This window comes from Anabrus simplex, chromosome 1, assembly GCF_040414725.1.
Source record: "Anabrus simplex isolate iqAnaSimp1 chromosome 1, ASM4041472v1, whole genome shotgun sequence".
In the NCBI taxonomy this organism is placed as follows: Eukaryota; Metazoa; Arthropoda; class Insecta; order Orthoptera; family Tettigoniidae; genus Anabrus; species Anabrus simplex.
In genome coordinates, this window is record NC_090265.1 from 781,555,346 (window position 1) to 781,580,608 (window position 25,263).

The 25,263-nt window shown below is 40.3% G+C and overlaps 1 protein-coding gene across 1 annotated transcript in view; it reads left to right on the forward strand.

The window, feature by feature from the left end:
• The window catches only part of IntS8 (integrator complex subunit 8), a 275,398-nt gene that overhangs the window by 171,575 nt on the left and 78,560 nt on the right, over positions 1-25,263 (forward strand). Inside the window, exons 10-11 of the mRNA XM_067136226.2 lie at positions 8,927-9,092; positions 19,426-19,677. Coding sequence (XP_066992327.2) covers positions 8,927-9,092; positions 19,426-19,677 — 418 coding nt within the window. The remainder of the gene's footprint in view (positions 1-8,926; positions 9,093-19,425; positions 19,678-25,263) is intronic.

The window sequence follows — 25,263 nt, forward strand, 5'->3', positions numbered from 1 at the left end:
TCTCTCAGACAAAATAGTAAGAGCCATAGCTGAACAGTCATCTATTGAAGATTTTCACGCACACTTGCTTGCAAATTTTATTCCTGCTCGCGCGAGGTCGTCTCTGATTCAGAAGTACTATTATCGAGTACAGAGATTGGATGAAAATCTGGCTGATTTCATACAAGACATTAAGTTTTATACTAGGGTTTTTGCTCTTCATTTTCCTGAAGATCAGATTGTACAGGCTATTGTAGAAGGAATTTCACCATCCTATAGGTCATATTTGTGTTTCGCGGCGTGCCCGCAAACCTTCTCTGAACTTGAAGCATTGGCCGTCTCAGCGGAAGGAGTTAGATACGCCGATTCCTTGCGTGTCGCGAAAGAACCCCCGCCTTCTTTTAGTAATACTCGGCCTCCACCTCGCCGATCAGTCACACCTCGTAAATGTTACGCTTGCGGGTCGCCTGACCATCTTCGGAACAAGTGTCCATTGATCAAATCTAGTAGGGCAAATAATGGAGCTGGCTCATCACAAGGCTGTTTTAAATGTGGGGCTTTCTCACATATCGCCAAGAATTGCCCAAATTCAAATAGCACCCCCTCCTGCTCAACTTCTGGTGCAACTTCCACGAATGTCACTAATAATAAGTGACTAGCGGCTTCGGCTGAGTCGACTAATTCTGCTTCCCAAGGCTCAGCCCCTGGCAAACAGGTCGTAAATTCTGGGAACGTTCAATCTTCAAATTCATCTTTTGAATGCCCCAAAGAGTGTCTTAGGATTGCGGCAGATACCCCCGCACCTGTTCCTTTTCTTAAAATTGAGTTAAATAATGAGCCTATAACAGCTCTATTAGATTCAGGCAGTGTTTGTTCTATTATTTCGGCTGAATGGTATGCAAAATTGAAATCTGTTTGTAAACTTCCTGACTATTGTTCCTCTTTGATCCAATATGTTTCGGCTAATTCATCTCCATTAGAAATTCTAGGTTCTTTACAGGTCAAAATTCATATTTTTAAATTTACATGGAAAATCAAACTGTTTGTGGCTAAGCACTTGTCTTGCCCCATCATATTGGGAGCGGACTTCATCTCTCACACTGGTCTTGTGCTCGATCTTCAGAGTAAGTCGTGCACATTCAAATTTGCTTCCAATTGTAAAATCCCCTTGTTAAAATGTAATTCTGCGTCATGTTCATCTATTTCGCCTACCCAGGATGAGATGTTGTTAGACCTTAGACATCTACCTGAGGAGCAGGCTGATAGTATTCGTAAGTTGTGTCAGTCGTTTCCAGAGGTGTTCTCTGATACTCTTGGGGTTACTGACCTTATCGAATACAAAATTGAGGTCACGGATTCGATTCCTGTCCGTTTTCCGCCATATAGGCTATCTCCACCTAAAATGAAGGCTCTGAAAGAAATCATCGATCAGATGTTGAAGGATGGTATTATTAGGCCCTCTAAGTCGGCGTATTCTTCGCCTATTTTTCTAGTCCCGAAACCCCAAGGGGGCTTCAGGCCTGTCATTGATTATAGGGCTCTCAATCGGAAGGTGGTGTTACAATCTGTGCCCCTTCCCGACCTTCATTCTTGTTTTTCATGGTTCCGTAAGGCCAAGTACTTCACCATCTTGGATTTGAATCAGGCCTACAATCAAATTCCCCTAGCGGAAGAGTCTAAACATCTTACAGCGTTTGCCACGGATTGGAATTTGTATGAATACAACCGCGTGCCTTTCGGGCTCCCCACGGGAGCAGCTGTACTCACTAGGCTGCTAGATAGGGTCTTCTCCGACATCAAATTCGAGTACTTGTATCACTACTTGGATGATGTCGTCGTATTTTCGGAGACTTTTGAAGAACATCTAGATCATCTGCGAGAAGTTCTTAATCGCCTTCGTAAGGCTGGATTAACTGTTACGTTGTCCAAGGTTGCCTTTGCAAAGCCCTCTATGTCATTCCTAGGGCATATTGTGTCTCCTGATGGTGTTGCCGTCGATCATTCTAGAACACAGGCCATCCGTGATTTTAAACCTCCCAAGGACATTAAAGGTATCGCCAGGTTCATTGGTATGGTGAATTTCTTCAGGAAGTTTATTCCTAACTTCGCTAATAGAGCGGCGCCCTTAAACCTTCCTCGTAGGAAAGGCATCAAATTCGAGTGGGTACCTTCTCAACAAGCCGCTTTTGAAGATCTTAAATTAGCTCTCTGTAATGCCCCTGTCCTTGCTATGCCTGATTTCTCAAAGAAATTCATCGTCCAAACTAACGCGTCGTCGTCAGCAGTAGCTGCAGTCCTCTTTCAAGAGACTGAACTAGGGAGGCGACCCATCGCCTATGCATCTAGGACTCTATCGGCTCAAGAAACCAAGTATTCCATCTATGAGCTCGAAGGTTTGGCAGTCTTATTTGCCTTAGAAAAGTTCCGTCTCTATCTGGAACATGTCAAATTCGACCTGGAGACAGATAATCAAGCCTTAAGCTGGGTCTTAGGTAGGCCGCGTCGTACGGGTCGTATAGCCCGTTGGGCCATCCGTATTTCTGCCTTCCAATTCGAGGTCAGGCATATCCGAGGTACCGAAAATGTTGTTGCTGATGGACTCAGCCGTATGTTTTCCAATGACGTCGAGACCCATGAACCGGTCGACAGTTCTTCACCTCCCGAGTCCATGCTATCTGATGTTAATGCCATCTTAACAGATGCTCCCATGCTCTTTAGGGATATCGAGAAATACCAACGTGAAGATCCGACGCTGGCTCCGATAATGGAAACCCTTTCTTCTGGGGAACATGTCGTCCCTTATGTTCTGAGGAATGGTGTTTTATGTTGCCCATCAAGGCATGATAAGATGATGAACGTTGTCGTTCCAGCTGTTCTTGTACCTATGATCTTCAAGTACTATCATGAGACCCCATTAGGGGGGCATCTTGGAATCTTTAAAACTCGTGAAAAGATTCGTGAAAGGTTCATCTGGAAGGGTATGGACGGTGAAATCCGTGAACTAGTTAAGGCTTGTAAATCCTGTTTGCTTAGTAAACCAACCATGTCCACTAAGGTAGGCCTTTTGTCTTCGCATCAGGCTTCGCGCCCCATGGAACGCCTGTATATTGATTATGTAGGACCCTTCCCCCAGTCAAAGGGAAATGCCAACAAGTTTATCTTTGTATGCGTAGATGGTTTTACAAGATTTTCCTGGTTATTTCCGACTAAGCTGGCTACCGCTCAGTCCATCATTACTTGCCTCAATTCTATTTTTGCTTCTTTTGGTCCGTGCCAATATATTGTGTCTGATAATGCTAAGGCGTTTACATCAAATCTTTTTCGTAAATTCTGTTTTGACTTGTCCATCTCTCATGTGACGACTTCTGCTTATTGCCTATCATCATGAAGATCATTCTAGGTGGGACACGTCCCTGCATTGGTTAGCTTTTGCTTTGAATTCGGCGGTCCATGAATCTCACAAGTTTACTCCAGCTTCTTTGATGTTCAAGTTCGTTCCCAACACGCCGCTCTCTAACCTCTGGTCTCTGAGTGACATTCTACCCGAGACAATAGATCCGGATAATATCAAAGATCTTTGGAAGAAACCTAAAGCCAATCTTAAGGTGTCTCATGAAAAGGTTAGGGAAAGATATGATTGTGGACGGAGACCAACCAATTTGAAGGTAGGTGACCAGGTGATGGTCAAGAACTTTGTTCCCGCGGGCAAGCTTGCCCCCAGATTTCATGGGCCGTGTATCATTCTCGATTTCCTTACGCCGGTTACGTTGTTATTAAGTAATCCAGCCACCGAGAGGATATTTAGGGTTCACCTGTCACAGGTGAAACCGGTGTAATTTCTGTGTTAACTTGCTTCATATTATTTTGAAAGAAATAGGAAGGTTATATATTTTTTTCTCTCTGAGAGGTTTCACTTTTAGGCCTTCTGCCCTTGCAATCTGTTTCCTTTATGTGTAATTATTTTGTGTAAACCTCCCCCGATTAGTTAAACTGCCATCCTGTCCTTGCCACGGCCATTACCACGCTCCCGTCTCCTGCTCCCCACACACTGTGGCTTATAAAACGCCATGGATATCTGCACGCCACTGGCCCCTCAACCTCTCCACCAAGCCTGTGCCCTCAAAAAAGATGATGGTCCAACACAATTCTGCCGCCTAGCTTTATGTTTCAGTGCCCCCGCAGCCGCGCGGCGCCGTGCCGCGACTGGGATAGAGGAAGGGCCCCCTCTACTCCAGCGAGGACGACAGGCACACGGCGAGCCGGAGCCCTCCTCCCGGCCAAGGCTGATGTGCGGCGCACAACCTGTAACTGGCCCGCGACCTGCATGTTCACCGCGGGCGCGGCGTGCTTCAACAGCACTGCTCCCCTCATAGTGCGGGCGAGCGGTATCTCAGGGTACTTGAGGGGTCCGAGCGGCCGCCTTTGGACGCAAGCTGCAACGGCCGGTCTGGCCATCCAACTTAATCAACATCGAAATATTTAATCAACTACATGGACATTTACTATCAGCAATTACTACACTTGGGAATTCAACAGCAATATTTGGTGGACTTAGAAAATTTTTCTTCACTTTCAAGTATTAAAAGTTTTCCTTTTGAATTCAACTTCTACAAACATAAAGACATTACTTCAGCAGTTACTACGAGAATTTTTGAAACTGGATCAAATCAAATTTTCACTATTTTGATAAATGCTTCTGCAATTAATCTCCATAGCAACATCATAACTTGGACCTTGTTTTCAAACAAAAGTTATGTTATTCTGTGTTACCCCTTGGAGGAACTTTTGGGGGGGGAGGTCTGTACCGGGCGGTACACCTCCACGCCGCTTATTTAAACTTTGCGCCAGTTGAAACTCCCCTACTGGAAGAAGTCTGAACTTTGTCTTATGTGTTAATTTTCAAGTTACCCTGAAGATGTCATTACTTGGAAAATTTGTAGTTTCTGAACTGTGTTGTTTTCGATGTATTTTTGTTTTGCTTGTAGTAAGAAGTGTGAACATTCTCTTCTAGAGGACACTACTGAAGAACTACAACGGTGCACCCTAGTGCGAAGTGAAAGAACTGTTTTTTTGGAGAAAATTTAATTTCAAAAGTTTGTTCTTTGCTAAATTTCTTTCAGTCATTGTTTAAGTTGGCAATATTAACCCTTTCTTTCCCCTTGTTTTGAATTTAGCCAATCCCGTATTTCTTTAATTAATTTTCCACCAATAATGTGTTTCTTCTTCATCTTGTGTAGGGGTTTTCTTTATCCACCAATAAAATGATTGTGGGCGGGTGTTTTCCTTCCTGAAACGCCTCGAACTTTCTGCGAGAGTATATAAACTGCTGATTTTAGGGTCTCTGCGCCACTTCAGTAACATCTTTCAGTGTGTATAGTACATAGCAGGGGGCGGGAAGCGTCTCTTTCTTCGGGGAGCGGTTCAACACCAAGGTAATGGCCTTTTAATAACTTCTTTTCTTGCTAGCTCAGCAGTTTAACTCTCGGGGCGGGTCCGAAGCGTTTCTACCATGTAACTTTCCCTAAAATGTAAAGACTCTTAGAATCTGTTATCTTTTAAAGCTACATATTGGGATAGAGAGTGCTTAACCCTCTCGAGCTCCCACTCATATTGTTTTGAGGTGAACTTATTTCTCACAACCGATCCTTCCTTAATGTAATGTAAATTGTTCTTTTCTAAAGTCACCTCTGTAGTATGGGATTAGCCCTTGCATTAACGGCCTAGTGCCAAGTTGGTTTTAAACAAAGTGTATTAGGAGCGCAAGTTCACCTCCTCTCAAATTGGTATTTTAGAGGCCAGGTAATTAAATTTTCTCACTTAATAGGCCTCAGTAGGTTGGGTATCTTTACCCCTGTGTTTATGTCCTTAGAGGACAACTTGAAGGTGGAGTTTGGTGTGGCCTTTGATAGGCTTAATCTTTGAGAGCAGATCGCTCTTTTGAAATTTGTTTCTGCGAGCCTCGAGGAGGCTTTATGATGTAATTGGGAGCAAGTGCTCCTGGGCTTGATTGGGGTCTTCTGCCCCTTTGTTGAATTCTGTATATCGTAAATTGCTCAAGAATTGTGTGTACATTCTCGATTAGTGGTTTTGCTACTCTGTACCTGCCATTATTGTTATTTCTTGTTTTTTGCTAAGAAAATATAACCTTGTTAAATTTTAAATTCACTTTAATTTCGTAGCCTGAGACCTGTTCACCCCCCCGCACCTTCTTTCACCTCTAACTATCACGGAAAACTCCATAACAATTATTATTATTAAAAATATTATTATTAAAAAGTACACAACGTGCTCCCAAACCATATACAACCTCAAGACAACAATAACAATAATTCTACAATATCACACAACTATAAAAGAGGAAGGAGCCTCTACTTTGCTTTAATGCAATACATCATCATCTTAATATATCAAAGGACATTATGACTCATCTTTTAATGTAAACAACTAGATTTTATGTATGGCAAGCTGGAATTTCTACACTTCCATCCAAGCCTCAACTGAATCTACACTACGTCTATATTTTGCCTTTTAGAGATGCAAAGTGTTTCTTATCCTTCATGTACATTTGGTGACAAAGTATTTTAAAATGAGTTACTGGTATTTTAAAATGTAACTCTTATTACAATTCAAGCCATTGAGTTTTTAATATAACGCACAGTTGTGGACAACTAGACTTTAATGATAGCACTCAAACTGAAGAATTAAGAAACATTGCAAGGAACTCGAACGTTCACAAGCATGAAAGTGTTTTTACACCCATGTTGTTTTTATTTTATAATAATAATAATAATAATAATAATAATAATAATAATAATAATAATAAAAAACAAGTATTGATTAGTTGGAGTTCTTCTCCTCTTTGCATTTGCTGTAGTACAGTACAAGCAAACCCCGTTTTAATTAAAATATTGTTATGCCCTTCAAAAATTCCTGTATTAATCTGTGCAATATCCTTCGGTTACAATGAGAACCTTTTTACTGATTCATCCATTATAACAGGCAAAATTGGTAGTTTTAGTTTTCCGTTATCAGTTTCCATACACTACTCCAGTCTCCAGTGTTAAATTGAATGCGATCGATCATTTCTTGTATCAATTCCTCATGCACTAGCGAGCCAAGACCTACTCGAACCAGTCTTGAGCAAACTCTCCCCACAACTCCAACTGGTGTAAACAAACATTGGGAGAACATGTTTTTGCCATAAGTACACTGACAGCAGTTGTTAACTCCTTAGAAATAAAGGCTGAGGTAAACGATTGCTTAATTTTAATACTATGTACCGAAATAAAACAAGAATGTGATAATTCTCCTTCTCAAGATACAGCCGTGTGCAAAACTAATTTTAGAGGTTAGGTTATGTACTTTTTCGTGTGGTTAAATTTCAGAAAGGCTGTTCTCATGCAATTTTACAGTGAAAAGGTTATCAGTACTCTACAAGAAGCTTGAAATATGTTTTCATAATACATGCACGTTAAACCTAGGTTAGGTGACACCGTATGAAGTAAGAAAATGGAAACGTTTGCAACAAGCCTCTGGAGTGATGCTATTACAATTTTTAAGAATGAAACCGAATATGTTCAAACTATTGGAATTGGAAAATACCGTGCTTATGAGTAGGCCGCTGTTTGGAAAACATCTGCAATTTTTTTCAAACAGATTGCTGTTCCATACAGATTTTAATGTGTTTTTGTGCAAGTTTGGTATCTTTCCCAACTTTTTTGGAAAACCTTGTATAACCTTATGAGAACAACCTTAAACCGAAGTGGTTTTTCAATCGCAAAAAAAAAAAAAAAAAACATCTACTGTCAAAAGGAAGTGTTAATCTTGGATTCACCATTATCATGAATAAAAGCAAACATATTCCTAAATAACACTGAAAACTATTTCTTAACCAGCTAACAGATGTAGGGGGAGACCAAGTTTTAAGAGGTGTGCAACTAAAAGAAGCTACTCAGCTGGTTACAAATAGAGAATTATGGAAGAGCTTAGTTAATTCGCAGACAGTTGCAGACAATGCTAAAAGGCATAACAGTGTACAATGAAGATGTATATATGAGATAATGATTCATCGTCTAGCAGCCACATTTCCTTGCATATGAATTATTCAATTGGGTTCTGCAAATAGCATAGGAACAATTTGTTAGGTTGTACCTAAGAATGCATGCATTAATTATTTAATTAAATTTATTTGTTTTCAAAAAACAATCTGAGCCAAAGCTAGTTATGGTGCAGTACCTACAGGCCTCTTGCTTAGATAGCAGAGCCAGTTTAAAACAAGAGTCATCTTCAGCACAAACAGTACAAAGCTGTAACTACAGTACAGTGTGTAGGGTAGATATCTCCTTGTATTTTTGCGGTCGCTGTGTAAATAATGTGTGATGGTACAATTTATGTTAATACAGGCAAAGATTTCTGGTACTGCACCATAACTAGCTTTGGCTCAGATTGTTTTTTGAAAACAAATAAATTAAATAATTAATGCATGCATTCTTAGGTACAACCTAACAAATTGTTCCTATGCTATTTGCAGAACCCAATTGAATAATTCATATGCAAAAACACTTAATAGGGGTTTTACTGTATAATCCTCCAAGGGCCTCTGTGATCTGCACAGAGATCGCTTTTGTAGCTTCCCCTTCAGTGCTATTTTACAACCCTGATTAGACACAGTTGTGTTTTTCATTTATTGAGTTCCAACATTCAGTTATTTTGTTCCTTATCTTTCAGATGTATATTGGTCCATCATTCATGACAGAATGCATTTATCTTTGTAGCTGAGTAAATTTGTAGATTTCATTTTTAACATTTAAAAAAATAATAATAATAATTTTGTATCATTTTTGTGAAATGTTGTAAGCTTTGTCAATTGTGGCAATCTTATAAATCAAGAAAGCAAGAAAATAAAGTTTAAAAAATGCACCTCATTAATTTATCTGTTGTGTTTTAGGATTTTGTGGCAGCCCAGGAACTCCTGTCTGTTGTGGAGAGGGAGGTGAAGCAAAATAGCATGGTGTCCACTGGTGTGATATACAAGCTCTGTCGCCTCCTGGCGTGGGAAATGCTGCTGATTCAGATAACGCAGCTCATGGCTGAGTGGCCAGGAACCAACTTGAGTTAGTACTTTGATTTTACTTTATTTATTTATTTATTTGTTTGATTGTTTGTCTACGTATTTGTTTGTTTGTTTGTTTGTTTGTTTACAATACTTCATAGAGAAGACTATATAATGAAAATAAACACACAGAAAACTCAGGTGATGAGAGTAGATGACAAAGAAAATATGCAGGTAAAAACATAAGGTAAAATTGAACAGGTTGTACTGTTATTTGGGGAAAACTGGATCAGAGACAAATAAATAAAAACAAGAAGCTTTCAAGAAAAAGAAATGCTTGTTATGCAGCAAAATGGGGATGAAGTTAAGAAAGTGATTGGCTAAATGTTTATTGTGAAGTGTTTTTCTGTGCAGCCATGAAACCTGGATGTTAGAGAGAGAGAGAGAGAGAGAAAGAAAGAATTGAAGCATTCGAGATGTGAGATTGGAGGACAATGAAGAAAATAAAATAAGTGGATAAACTGAAGAACGGTACAGGACTGGAAAAAATCAGGGAACAAAGAACTCTCTTAAGCCTGATTAAAAAGAGGAAAGCGAACTGGATGGGACATATATTGAGAGTAAAAGGACGTCTATCAACAGTTCTTGAATTTACAGTGGAAGGGAAAAACGAACTAGGAAGGAAAAGAATAGCAACACTGAACAAGGTGAAAAGGGAAAGATACCAGACTACCAAACAGTTGGTCTGGAACAGGAGCAGATGGAGACGGCTATGGTGTCAGGAACCCTCCAATTGGCAGAACCCCTTAACATATTTTTAGTAAATGAGAAGTCATGAAATAAAGGGTGGAACCAATTTAATATCAAAAATGCATTAGAAATATGATAACCTACAAAATCAGAATTCAAAACAAATCAGGTTTACAAATCATATAAGAAAACTCAACGTCACAAGTGAGAGTCGCAATATGGGTCTCAAACCCAAATCCAAAACAACGTAGGTGGAAATGACGGTGGTATCAATGTATATTCCCGGAGTGTTCAGATGAGTTAATCTACGGATGGCACGAAGCTATACACAGCAACTGACACACAATTATAGACTTGCATATCTCACCCTAAATTAACAAATCTGGTCAAGTCGGTAAACACATATAAATGTCTTGGGACTGACACACTTTCCCCAAAAGAGCACTGAACTTAACATCACGGGATCCGCCCGGATAACTGGATTGACAGAACCCCGCAACTATAAATCCAGCTCGTGCTGTACACACATTATACAATGCCACACACAAATAACAAATGACAAGATGAAATACACACACACAAACAAAACAATATACACATAAACACATCCTGAAAGAGAACACACATACGTACACTTTATGTCATCGTCTGATATCCTGGTCGTGAACACAGAATGATATCACCAGTTGTATCCTGCACACGACAGGTCTCAGTCGACCAGGGTAGCATTACCAGCTGAGCTGTGAAAGTGATTGAGCAACGGAATGGAGCTTTAACTGCAGACACACCTCCCCTCCCCTCGCCTCGGTCAAAATATAACTGTACCTTGCGTACACATACAGTGAAAACTCATTAGTACATTCTACATGAACACGTTTTCCCACTTAGCACATCGTAAATTTGAAGTCCCAATGCCCATCGTATTAAATCTGTATAAAAAATACCTCACTTAAAACGTCATGATTTTTCACCTTTATCGTTCAGTACAATCATATATTCCCCAGACCTCAAAATGTTCTTTGTTATCCCTTGTGTGCGGAATGTGATTTTCAACAGTGATAAGAGCCCTTGCCATGGGTCAGTCGGAGAAAGTTGCGCGATAAGAGGAAATGACCTTGAATCCTCGACGAACACAGAGTATATTGCGCCTTCGAAGGGCAAGCTGTTAGCTTTGGTAAAGTTGAGTTTTGCGTCATTGATTGGTAGCAATGACTTTACATTAGAACAAGACAGGACAGTGCTAAGTTAAAGCACACCCCTTGTAGGTGGGGGACGCAGATGAAGCATACACCCTTGGTATCCCCTGCCTGTCTTAAGAGGCGACTAAAAGGGGCCCAAGGGGCTCTCAACTGGGGAGCACGGGTTGGCGACCACGGGGCCCTTAGCTGAGATCTGGCATTGCTTCCACTTACTTGTGCCAGGCTCCTCACTTTCAGCTATCATGTCTGACCTCCCTTGGTCAACTCTTGTTCTTTTCTGACCCCAACGGTATTAGAGCATTCGAAGTCTAGGGAGTCTTTCATTTTCATGCCATTCGTGGCCCTTGCCTTTCTTCGTCCATCACTTCATTTCTCGAAGTTGTGGATCCCTTCTTATTTCTTCCTTTTTCTCTTCTCTGTCTACCCTCTGTGGGTGGGGGATGTAGACGAAGAATACACCCACGGTATCCCCTGCCTTTCGTGACAGGTGACTAAAAGGGGCGACCAAGGGATGATTGTATTAGAACCATGAAACTACTTTTGATTAGTACCATCACGCGGGGAACACCATGGGTTGCCTGTACTTGAGTACCACTATATTAGGTACGAAATAGGTTTGTGATTAGTAGCTGCAAAGAGTGGGTCACTGTGGGTACCCATGAGTCGTACCCTTATGAGCAACACCACGGGTCTGGACGTTGCCTGTGATTAGTACCACTATATGAGCGGCACATTGGATCTGCGTTGCCTGTGCTTAGTACCCACTATGTGAGGAACACCACAGAAATACCGGTGCCCGTGATTAGTACACCTAGGTGAGGAACACCATAGGTCTGCGTTACCTGTACGACGTCCAATACTTGTGAGTAGTACCATCATGTGTGGAACACTGTGAATCTACGCTACTTTTGATTAGTACCCCAACAAGACAAATACTATAGTTCTCCTTTACTAGTGATAAGTACCATTATGTGGGGCCGTTGACCTGTATTTTGGACCCCTTTAGTCAACAAACATCCTTGATTCGGGATTGTGCTTTAGAAGTGGTCTCTTGGTCAGTAATACTATTTTTATGGTAGTTTTTGGATAGGATCCACTGATTGTTTTAAATTAATATATATCCATTTATTCCTCATGCCAGTTTTAATTTTTTTTATTTTGGTCAGTAGACGATTTAAAACTTTTAATTTGTCATTTCATTTCGTACCATCAGGGGCCGATGACCTAGATGTTAGGCCCCTTAAAACAGCAAGCATCATCATCATCAAGTTAAAGCACAGTAATAGATTCCACTGCGGCTAGGAGCGCTGAATTCAGTTTTCACGCTTTCTTTTCTTCAGAGATGTCCTGTTGACATACATGTCTTATGGCTGGGATCATCCGAAATTAAGCATCACGTCAGTTACTGCCACAAAATGTGTAATGGAAGTGTAACTCTAGCAACAATGCAGCCGTTGGTGGATGGTCATGACCGAGAGATACATCTATGATCATTTGATTTTCTCGAAGGGTAAAGTGGGTTTTTTTTTTTTTTTTCTATGTTCCTTGTCCTATTGAAAGGTCTTTGTCGTCAGTGAGATTGTTGAATAACCCAGTGCACTTGATTGTGCTTGTAGACTATTTCACAATTAGAAGTCAGAAATTTATTTATTCAAAATCATTCTTTCCAACTTCAGAAACTTTCCTTCGCGCACTCGTTTTCTTTTTCTGTTTCTATTTTGCTTATACGCATTTTCAATTTTGTCTCAGTTGCCCACAATAGTGTTCAAAGTAGAAGGTGCTAGTTTTAATGTTTGCGCCAACTCTGCGCGTTTAAGATTCCTATCTACTTCTTGAAGGATTTTAATTTTTTCTTCATTAGTGAGTAGTTTCATGACCCTTTCTTTATCCATAGCTAGGCTATCACAAGACAGATACCGTATGTACCGTGCTACTGAACGTCTCACGATTATCCTATTAGTCCGTAACTAGGCTGTCACACGACAAATAATCACTTCACTTCTTTTTAAACCACTCAACACAATAAATTGAAGATAATGCCAATAATTATTCTTGTGATAAGATGATTTAAATCAGTGTGGTACGACTGAAGTTAAAATAAGTCTGTAGTGTAGCAATAGCAGATCATCGACAGGTCATTTGTGGGTTCCGTTAAGTAATAAGGCTTCCATATACTGTAGAACTATCCCATTAAAAAAGTTATATAAAGATGCAGGCAATGGTAAAGTGGTGTACCATTCATACAAGAATACAAACTGTTGCCATTGATGCTTTCACGGCCTGTACTTATACTGTACTGTATAGGCTTTTGGGCTTGTGCCATGTTAAGAAAATAAGGTGAAATTCTTAACATTTCGCAGAGAACTGTGCTCTGCGTCATCAGAAGAAAATCTCAACTGTCCACGAGAAAGGCTTCTTAAACAATGACTTATTAAAATTTAAACATTATAATAGAAGTGGAAATGGTACATTCATTCGTCACCAGATGGCTCCCCGGACATGGCACAGCGCTAGCATTCAAAGCAGAAGCTGACCGAACCATCAGAATCAGTCTGAGCCACACCCTCCCCCTCTATCACTACATAAATCAGCGATCCAAGCAATACCTTAGTGAAATATTCATGGGGAACAATATTTGAGGCCCGGATCGTGCCGACTGGGCAAGGCGCAGACATAACCTTGAGCTGAAAACCCCCTCTTGTAATCAGGTAACAAGGGCAAGACTACATCTATTTGAAATAAAAGAAGAAATGGTTTAAACCAGGGGATTTATTAAATAAATATGAGAGAAAAAAATTTAAACCAAGAGAAGCAAATCACACAAAATGAATAAGGAAATGAATCGTAATACTCATGGACATACCTTGTTCTTTTTCACATAGTTGAAACATGGCGTGAAAACTCAAGCTAATACTCTTCAAAAATATTGATACGTAATTTAAAATGCTCACTGCTCCTCGACACATCGCTATTACAATACCAGCAGCTTCCTTTCATCATAAACTATTCAACCAGGTCGCCCGTTTTACCAGGATTCAAATATCCAAGGCACTGCACCACATATTACATCAGGCGACTAACAATGTGTAACGGTAGCACAACACTAAGCCGTGCCGGAGAACAAAAGGCAGATAAGAATAACGACAGATGAGACTGAGCACAGCCTCCATGGACCAATCAAACCCAAGACAGATCCAAAGAATACAATAGGTACGCCCATGCGCAAATATGAAACCAACATGGCGGGTACTCAAGCTGAGCATCAGCCATGAATAATAAATAAAATATATAGCTCTGCGCTGAGAACAACACAAGGCGCAGAATTAGAAAGACAAATACAACAGGTCGATCGACATACCATCCTTTTCTCCCCCACACATCCAAACTCACATGCATACCACATTCACGCACACACAATGAGGGTATCGGGAAAATAAAACACGAACGGCCGTTCAGATTTCGTAGTCAAATTCAAACCGTAAACTATGACTCCACGGTCATTATCAGTGGGTCTCACGTACTCAAATGTTTGCGTGCGGCGTGCAATTACACATAAGGTCAGAATTGAACATTACTATATTCACATCACTGGCATGTTGCGCCTTGTACAACCTGGATTGGTATCTCCTGCGGTCGAGACAAGGGGCACATCACGAGGATCACGCAGTATTAAAGCACGCAGTGCACCAAATCATAACCACAGAGACCCTTTCTCAATTATCACAACAAGACCACAAACACATTCATTCAAAGCACATCGTACGACGGAGCGGAAAGATGTATGCCATCGACCGTAACATATGGGAATAACTCATCACCAAATTTAAATATAAACCAAATATCACATACCTGTGATTATCAATGGTAAAATCGAATAGCAGTTAGCGTGAAAGGTCCAGGCTTGAACACATTGAATGAATATTTAAATCATAAAAATGCCACACCAAACATAGCGGCAGCCATTGTTAGTATCTGCCCCACATAGAACAGCAGAAGAACTCCACAGAGTAAAAATTATCGCTCAGCATAACGAACGACCTCACAGATAAAAACATAGCGTATGCTGCTCCCTACTGGACGTCATTAGACTGACACACAAAACTGAAGGAAGCTATTTAAATAATTAAATGTCAAATCATGGAACATGCGATAAGCATGGTTCAACGTGTGTACATAACATACGACATTGACAGGTGTATGACATTGACACAAGCCTGGAATGAAACATCTGGCGATGAGGAACGTACGAATTTGTAAAACACAGAGACGAAATAACAATAGTGAAGGTACAGGGAAGGGAACCACCTATGTAAATCCTTAATGGCTGACAACCAGGTGTTACTTAATTGATAGCCAGTGTCCCTGTTGAAATTGTTAGGATTTCTACGTATTTCCACAGCTTCCTGTATAATCCTGGATCTGTAGTGTCTGGTGTGGGTAAGAGCTTGAACATCGTGGAACATGACATGACCCGACGCTAGAGCATGTTCAGCTATTGCTGATTTGTCTGGTTGGTTGAGACGAATATTACATTCGTGTTCCTTGATAAGGGTACCAATGGACCGGCATGTTTGGCCGATGTATACCTTACCGCAAGTACAGCGAATTTCATATACCCCGGGATGTAAAAGTAGGGACTATTTGTCCTTGGTTTTACTCAGACTGTAAGCAATTTTAGTGGCGGTGCCAAACGCGGTTTTTATATTGTGTTTGCGGAGGACCTTGGCAATTCGATCTGTGGTGTTGTGAATGTAAGGCAAGTAGACAGTTCCCTTCACTTCTTCCTTCTGTGAGCTTTGCTTGGTTGTTTCTCTGGGATTCAGGGCTCTATGAATCTGCAAATTGCTGTAACCATTACCCTTGAACGTGACTTTGAGCGTGTCCATCTCCACCTGGATATTTGATGGCTCACAAATTCGTCTCGCCCTCTTAGCGAGTGTCATGAGAATGCCTTTTTTTTTTTTTTTTAATGCTGGATGGTGGTGTGAATCTGCATGAAGATAGAGATTTGTGTGGGTAGGTTTACGATAGATGGTATGTCCTAAGGAGCCGTCCGGTTTCTTTCTTACTAGAACATCCAAGAAAGGAAGGCATCCGTCCGACTCCATCTCCATAGTGAATTTAATTGAAGGATGTTGCTGATTTAGGTGGTTTAGAAATAGATGAAGTTTCTCAGGAACTTCTGTCCAGACCACAAATGCATCTTCAACATATCTCCACCATATCATAGGTTTGATGGGCGCCAAAGCAATAGCCTCCTCCTCAATATGCTCCATAAAGAAATTAGCCACTACGGGCGAAAGTGGACTTCCTATAGCCACTCCGTCCTTCTGTTCATAAAAATTCCCACCCCACAAGAAATAGCTGGAAGTTATTCAGTGGTAAAATAGCTTAGTAATGTCTTCAGGGAACAGATGTTCAGTGAGAGACATGACCGAGTCAGTCGGCACTTAAGTGAACAAGGACTCCACATCAAAACTCGCCAAAAGAGCATTAGGTTGAAGGGTTATGGTTGACAACTTGACGAAATACCGAGAGCCCCTGACGTATTATTCAGTACATCCTGCGTGTGGCTGAAACAATTTGCTTAGGTATTTAGCCAGAGCATACGTTAGGAGAACCTATTGCACTAATAATAGGTCTGAGGGGAACATCTTTTTTATGGATCTTAGGCAGTCCATATAATCTAGGTGGCTCTGCATCCCCCAGGGACAGATGTTAAGCTTCCTCTTTTGGCATTGAAGATTGCCTTAAGAGTTTCACGGTGGCGTTGGACACATGAGTGGTGGGGTCACGTGGGCTCAGTCTGTAAACAGGCTCTGACAATATAGCCGAGATCTTAAAGATGATCCTCAGAATGCTAACTCAACAAGGAACCAAATTGATTACATTCTGATAAATAAGCATTTCAGAAATTCCATCAAAAGTAATGCAGCATATCCAGGTGCAGATATTTCGTCGGATCATAATCCATTGATAGCGAATGTAAGAGTTCATCTGAAAATCATGAAGAATAAGCCTAGAAGAAAGCTACTAAATACCGCTAATCTACAAAATTGTGAAACTCTGCAGAAAATTGCTCAGGATTTGATTAGGCATTTAAAAGAAATCAATACCAATAACTGTGAAACAGCAGATTATTTGTGGAATCAGTGTAAAAGTTGGGTAGAGATACTTCTTCAAAACAAGAATCAAAAGATACATCCAATGAAGAAAAAGTAATGTATGATAGATTATATTCTTGAATTAATGGAACAACGAAGATTAGTAAAAAATGATGCAGAGGAATACAAAATATTACGCCACATAAGGAAAGAAATACGTGCTGCGAAAGAGAACTGGATGAAAGAACAATGTATGGAAATGGAAATCTTTCAGTCTTAACATGATCTCTTCAATATACATGGAAAATTAAAGGAAATAGCTGGCATATACAGAAAACGTTACCTGTCTGTACTGGTTGATGCCACAGACAGGCAGGCCTATTATTAATGAACAAGAAGTTTTAAATACTTGGGAAAATTATTTGATGAAACTTTTCTGTGATCAGAGAGGTGAGGAAACTAACCAACGAGCTAATTGTGAAGGCACTGACATTTTTGAATCAGAAGTGCTATATGCTGTAAAAGTTTAAAAAAGCAAGAAATCCCCAGGTCCAGATAACATCCCTGTAGAACTTCTTAAAAAGATTGACGAAGACCATATCCAATTCTCTGTAAAGTTGTTCAATACTATATATAATACAGGAGATATCCCATATGACTGGCTGTTATCTACATTCATCACATTGCCAAAAATCATGTAAATGTAATGGTTATAGACTAATAAGCCTCATGCGCCACACACTTAAAGTTTCCCTTTGTGTAATACATAACAGAATCAAGACTAAGTGTGAACAAGACCTCGACGAAACACAGTTTGGGTTCAGAAATTCGTTTGGTACAAGGGAAGCATTGTTTTGCGCTAAATATCCTAATTCAGAACAGTCTAGATCAACAGCAAGAAGTGTTTGCTTGTTTCATTGATTTTGAAAAGGCATTTGACAGAGTACAACATCCAAAACTTGTAAAAGTCCTAAAGGATATAGGAGTTGACAGCAAAGATATCTGCATTATTGAAAGTCTTTACTGGAGGCAAAAGGCCGTTGTCCGAATCGGAAATCAAAGTACAAACGAGATAGGCATCCGAAGAGGAGTTAGACAAGGTTGTGTTTTATCTCCATTGTTATTCAACCTTTACTCGGATAAAATTTTCAAAACAGCTTTAGAATATCACCAATATGGAATAAAAGTAAATGGTGGCATAATTAACAACATAAGATATGCGGATGATACAGTCATCTTGTGTGACAATTTTGAAGGTCTCCAACTCCTGCTCAATAATATTAGTGCAGTAAGTGAGGACATGGAACTAAAAGTAAATATAAACAAGACAAAGTTCATGATCTTCAGCAGACGTGCCAATGCTGAGGCAATCTTACAACTAAACAACCGACAGATTGAGAGAGTAACCACTTTTAAATATCTGGGTGCCATTGTCACTGAACAACTTGATCCTGAGAAAGAAGTGAAACAGAGGATAGCAATAGCATGAAGAATATTTACAAAAATGAAATCTTTCTTTTGCAATGACTACTTAAATTTAAAACTTAGAGGATGGTCAAATGCTATATATGGTCAGCCTTGCTGTATGGTGTGGAAACATGGACTCTCAAGAACATATCAATGAAACGCTCGGAAGCCTTTGAAATGTGGATCCACTGTAGGATTTCATGAGTTGCACGACTAACGAACCAAGAAGTACTCAGAAGGACAAGAGCAAGTCGGGAACTCGTTCAAACATTAAAACACCGGAAGATCTCTTACTTCGGCCACATCCTGAGAAATGAGCGTTACCTCATCTTACAGCGGATTGAACAAGGCAAAATACAGGGTCGAAGAGGTGTCGGGAGGAGGCGAACATCATGGTTTGGAAACATCAAAGAATTGACTGGAATTCAGTGTTGCACCTAGCAAGAGATTGCACTGCATTCGCCACAGTGATCGCCAACATCAGGGGGACCTGATATGGTACTGTGAAGAAGAAGGGGAAGAATCGTTCATCGTCTCTTTTTTAAATTCTAGTCAGTGGATTCATTTTGGAATTATTTTTAACTTTCAATATTGCATGTTGGATCTGCTGATTCTTTTAAATTCTCAGTACACTTTGTTTCAAGTTTTACCATTAGGGGCCAATGACCTAGATGTTAGGCCCCTTTAAACAACAAGAATCATCATCATGATCAATTATTGCTATAGAAGTGTTTTGTGTCCAGAAATACAGTTTCTCATTATGCATGGTTTTTCTTGTAATTTAGAATACAATTATTGTTATTTTGTGACTTTCCTTGGTAGTCTCTCTTCTCCTACCTATTGTAATATCTTTGTATTCATCTTGTGTTCTCAGATACTGAACCGTTGGTGAATGGCTGCAAGCAGTGCTTGTCTGCTCTACCGTCAGGAGACACTGTTATCCCCCGAGTAGAGATTCTAGAACAGTGTGCTGTGTGCTTGTTGAATTTAGGCCAGTGGGACTATTTAACTGGTCTGGAGAAGCGTTGGAATTACTTTGAGCTGGCAGCAGCAATCGCCAGTGCCTGCCATGACATCGTCAAGTACAAGGGCAACAAGAAGGTTTGCAAGGATGCTTGGGACATTGGTGAGATACAAGTAGGAGATCCAGTTAAATGGTGATCAGATTGGAAATTAAGACTAGTGGTGATGATCTGGTTGTATCCTGTCTTAAAACATTCATTGCCATGCTCAGTGCTGGGTATCAAATCTTGCTGACCTAGCCATATTTAAATTCATGGGTGGGGATGTTCCACCTGACCAATACACAAAGATGAAAATTCAAATCTTATATTTTACACATTAAAAACTAGTATTAATTTCGACCCTGATGTGAGTCATCCTCAGCTAGATGCATAAATAATCGTTAAAAGCTACAATAGCACTCTTCATGGTAGTTTAAAAGTATAAAGTATCACAGTTTGTTGCAGTCTATAAAATGTTCACAAGGCTAGTAAAGTAGAATGTAATCTTGCTATGCACCAGAAAATTATAAAATGCCCTTTGCAAATTATGTAAAGAATGTATGCTTTCAGGTAACAGAAATGAGATTCATTAGAGTTACGAATCAAACTACTCGAAAGAACATAATCAGGAATGAAGTAAACGGAAAGTAGCTGGCATTGAGGTCCCTATTACCAGTGCACTGTAATACAGAAGCATGGACTTTAATGATATGAGCAAGTTATGAGAATAAAGAACAAGAGACCTGCCAGTCAATACTTCAACCTTACTTTCTAAGAAAAGAGACCAAGGGAAAGGCCAAGGAAATGCAAGATAGACACACTGAAAACAGATGTGGAGGAGAGAGATCTCAAATAGGAAGAAGTCCTGAAACAGAAGATGTATGCAGACAGGAAGATTACATATGGATCATTGCATATGTAATAATATAGAATTAATTAATATTGTGGTTTCGACAAGGCAGATTCTTTAACTCTTTTTTTTTTTTTTTTTCAGTGTTGTAAGTTTATCACATTTATAGGAACACGCTATGCACCGATCCATATGTAATCAGCATATGGATCCCCGTCATCCATTTTAAATAAATCAAGATCAGAAATCACTCATCGTCATGGCCAGTGTACTTGTATCCATGTGCCTGGGTGTTAGAACACGCACACACACATATGTTAAATGTGTTCGTACTATAAATTCTGCAAATTTATAGAAACAGGCTATGTGCTGACCCAGAGTTTCATACTCTCCCTACCGGGTGAGTTGGCCATGTGGTTAGGGGTGCGCAGCTGTTAGCTTGCATCCGGGAGATAGTGGGTTCAAATCCCACTGTCGACAGCCCTGAAGATGGTTTTCTGTGGTTTCCCATTTTCACACCAGGCAAATGCTGGGGTTGTACCTTAATAAGGCCACGGCCGCTTCCTTCCAACTCCTAGCTCTTTCCTATCCCATCGTTGCCATAAGACCTATCTGTGTCAGTGCGACGTAAAGCCACTAGCAGAAAAAAAAGGAAAAAAACCACTCTCCCCACTTTATCATAGTCATCGCTCACTGTACAACATGTAACGTGCAGTCATCACAATGATCTCTGCCTCTTACGCAAGGAGTAACTTGGATTACTTGTACACCACACCCGGGGAACTGGAGTTGTAAAATGATGATGTATGCTTAAACTGTATGCAAGAAATGTAATGTTTATGCAGTGTGCGGAGCTTAGATTTTGCAGATGTAGTTCATTACATTATTGTATGATAGTTGATCTGAGGGAACATCCTTTAGTTGATATGAAGGCTGATGGTGAAAATTGTAGATTAAGGAATAGTCAATACATGTTGTAGCTATTTCAAATCTGGATTGAAATGAGTGGGAGGATGTCTGGAAAGAAAGAAAAATAAAATTAAAGAATGCCGTGTCAAATTGAAATCTGATTAAAAAGGATTAACATTTAAACTCGCTCCTTCGATTTTGTGTAGTCTTGCTTCCAACAGCTGTGTCTGCGGTGCACAAAGTGTTATCTACTGCTCGAGGTGAGCTGTTGCATGGATTGTTAGAGGGAGAGAAGAAGGGAAAGCAGATAGAGAAGGTTGGCGAGAAGATATATTGTAACAGTAAATTTGGTACTTCGGTAGAGATGAGACGCAGGGCGTGTACCAGTCGCTGAAGTGCATACAGAGGGAGAGGGTTTGTTTAAAAGAAATCCTAAAAACTTTTGTTTCAGAGTTTATTAAAAAATTGAAATTAATATCACCTCTGTACAGCGTATACAGTCGAAAACGTTCCTCGTCCTATGGCTGGCAATGTCCTCGGATTCCGGCAGCTCCATTTTCCATAGCAGCGAACCACCATTCGTCCCCCGATGGAAGTTCTAGAAGATCTATTCGGTGCTTTGAAGATCCATGGCGTCGAGGTAGTCCTTGTAAATGGTGAACATGAATGAACATCGTTCAGCTCTGGGGCGAGTTAGTGCAAAGGCTGCTTCTGCACAGATGATAAAGTGTTTATAAATGCTTTTAACAAAGTCCAAACACAAATGTCTCGGTGAAATGTCACTTAATTTTGTCACGTGTCAAGTGATAGAAATATTCATAAAATAAAGTCCACTCGGAACTGATTGTCGAGTTTAAAGTTACTTAAAGTTTGTTGCACCTATTACAACGTAAAGTAATGTCACATGACTCAGTTTATTGAAGCACTGTTCAATTTAAATGAAATAAAGATGTTCCGCTCGTGAATCAGAACTCATTCACGTGTTGAAAATAATATAAAACCAAAAGACGAAATTAATTGAGTACTGACAGTTCTTGGTTCGACTGTTCGTAAACTAAATGTTCGTAGCATTGGAATACACTGTTCATTAGAATAGAAATGCACTGTTCACACATGCACAGTTCACAGTTCATTACCTAAAATGTCGACACAGTTTATGGATTGGTAAATTAAATTTGGATTCAAACACAGTTTATAACTTAAAGTATTTAGTACTCGGCGAGGAGCAATCAGTTCTAAGTCCATAAAATTTCAATTTTGAACACTCAAAAACATTTGCGGGTCTTGGACACTCGTATAGAGTAACAGTCAATAGATAATGTCCAGAAGATACACAATTCACCTCACGTCCTATCGGAGTAAAAGGTTGTCATAATATAAAGAAATCTGCATAAGTCCACATTCAACACAATTAGATTAAAGTCCACGAACTTGACACTTAGTAGCGGCTTCACGCTCGATCACAGTACCCGCGAACTGACTGTGCGAATACTACAGTCTAGTGTGCACATAGAAATCCCGGCCACAAACTGGTATCATATTCTGCAGCGCACTGCTGCTCACTATAACATGCTGTAACACACTGCTCTGCTGAGCGAAGCAGTACGTATTTATATCTGATCCGGGCCTCTACCTCTTGTTCCATAACTTTACCGTCCCAAGTCAGATTCACTTGAAATTTGGCAGGAACATAGCTAAAGGATTAAGTTATATGGTGATGTAGTTCATTTTGTTAAATTATTATTGTGGGAAAAGTTATTACCCGTCGAAACTCATAGAACGTTCTACATCAATCCAGGCTCTGTAGTGCGGCGAGGCATGCTGTGACGTCACCCGCTCACTACGTCACATGCGCGCAGCTGTTGCTCGCTGCCTAGTCAGTCCTTCGTAAGCGGTCCGGAGCATAACACGTAAGTTTAAGATTTTCATGACGGGGACTTAGTTTGTACCGCCGTTACCGGTACAATATTGCATTGATTAACAAACTTTTTGAAATAACAATTAGCAATTAACAGGACAGATATGTAAAATATTTATTTTTTCTCTTATCTCATTCAGATTGTGGTTCCGGTTAGCATATTGATCAAAATGTATGAAACATTGAATTGCATGTTTTAAAATCCCTGTAAAATCTGTCCCTTAAAAGCTGAGTTTTCCATAAAGTAGAATTAATTAAAAGTGGGTTTACGTAATATTGTACTTTCAGAAGGCGGATTGTTTAACTCCTGGTTTTTTTTTCAGTGTTGTCAGTTTATCACTGCAAGATGTCATTACAGACCAATATAGGCCATTAATATGGTCAAGTTTATAGGAACAGGCTATGCACTGACCCAGAGTTTCATACTCTCCCTACTTTATCATAATCATCACTCATTGTACAACATGTAACGTGAAGTCACCGTAATGATCTTTGCCTCTTTGGCAAGGAGTAACTTCCTCCTCTCCAAATCAGCAGATGGATCTCTGCCATCAATTTTAAATAAATCAAGATGTGAACAAAATATGGAGAAGAGAATTGGTGCTGTCCATGTAACATTTGGACGACTATCACACTATCATGAATAACGACCCGACCGTGAAGATGAAACTCATGGTGTACCACGCTGTTGTCATCACAACATTGCTGTATGAATGTGAAACGTGGACCCTTTACTGACATGACTTGAAAAAGTCTGAGCATTTTCACCATCCTTAGGATCAAAAGGGAACACCATGTCACCAACATTGCAGTTTTTGAGAAAGCGCATGCCAAGAGCATAGAATCGTCCATCACTCATCATCATCTTAGATGGATTGGCCATGACCGTCGGCACGCCAAATCCTGTATGGTGAACTTCGTTCTGGCATCAGACCTCATGGATCCCCCATGAGACGCTTCAAGGACCAGCTTAAGCACACTATGAAGACAACAGGTCTCAATCCACAAACCTGGGACACGCTTGCTTAAGAAACATACAATTTGGTGCTCGACCATCCCTGCTACTGTCAGTCTGTTTGAAGGGGAATAAAGCAGATGTGAACAGGCCAGGAGGGAAGCACGAAAACACCGTGCAGCACAACCATGCCCTCCTCGAACAATTCTGTGCAATCTGTGTGGACGCTTCTTAGATGCTAGAATTGGTCTGTTCAACTATCGAAAGTACATCCACAGACAGAAGTGAATTTATTGGAAGAAGTTTATTACCTGGAAACGAGTTAAAGCCGCCGATAAATTCAGCAACTCATTGCCCTCCTGGTAGTTGTGATTGTTATGGTGTCTATATGGTCTGACACTGATAGCTGGTTTGAGTTCTATTGGTTCTATTGGCCGGAATCTTGGCATGTAGGTTAGGAGAGGTGGTGGTGTACAATTTCTAATCACTAGAGTCAAGTCACATAGAGAGCGGAGCAAGGAAAGGAACACACACACTGATAGGTCAATGTGGAAAGAGGAGATGAGGATACCTATAAAAAAGCAAAAGGACAGTCGCCACATGTTCACAAACTGACAATGGCTGTTTTACTTGCCACTAGTCCCACCCACATTGTTGTTGTTAACTGTGCCAACATTGTAACCGGGCCAATGGATGTAGGTAGGTACCATATTTCCTCGTGTATTAGACCCCCTTGCATATCAGACTCCTCTGACTTTTCAAGGCAAAGATAATGAAAAAAAAAAAACCTTGAATATAAGATCCCCCAGTGTAATTAGTCAGAGCAGAACAACAATTCTACTTCAGAGCAGGTACAGGCCGTACTGCATCTCTGATAACCTCACACAAATTAGTGAATAGTTTCATCCATCCAACCTGCACAGTGAAAAAACGCATCTAAGTCATGTGGTAAGTCTGTGTTTCGATATCTCTCTCCTACACTTGGGCTTGGAATTTAGTGTGTAATACACTGTACATACCAAATACCCTGTCACTACCTTTGACTTGAGACGAATGTGTTCCGAAACACTGCCTCA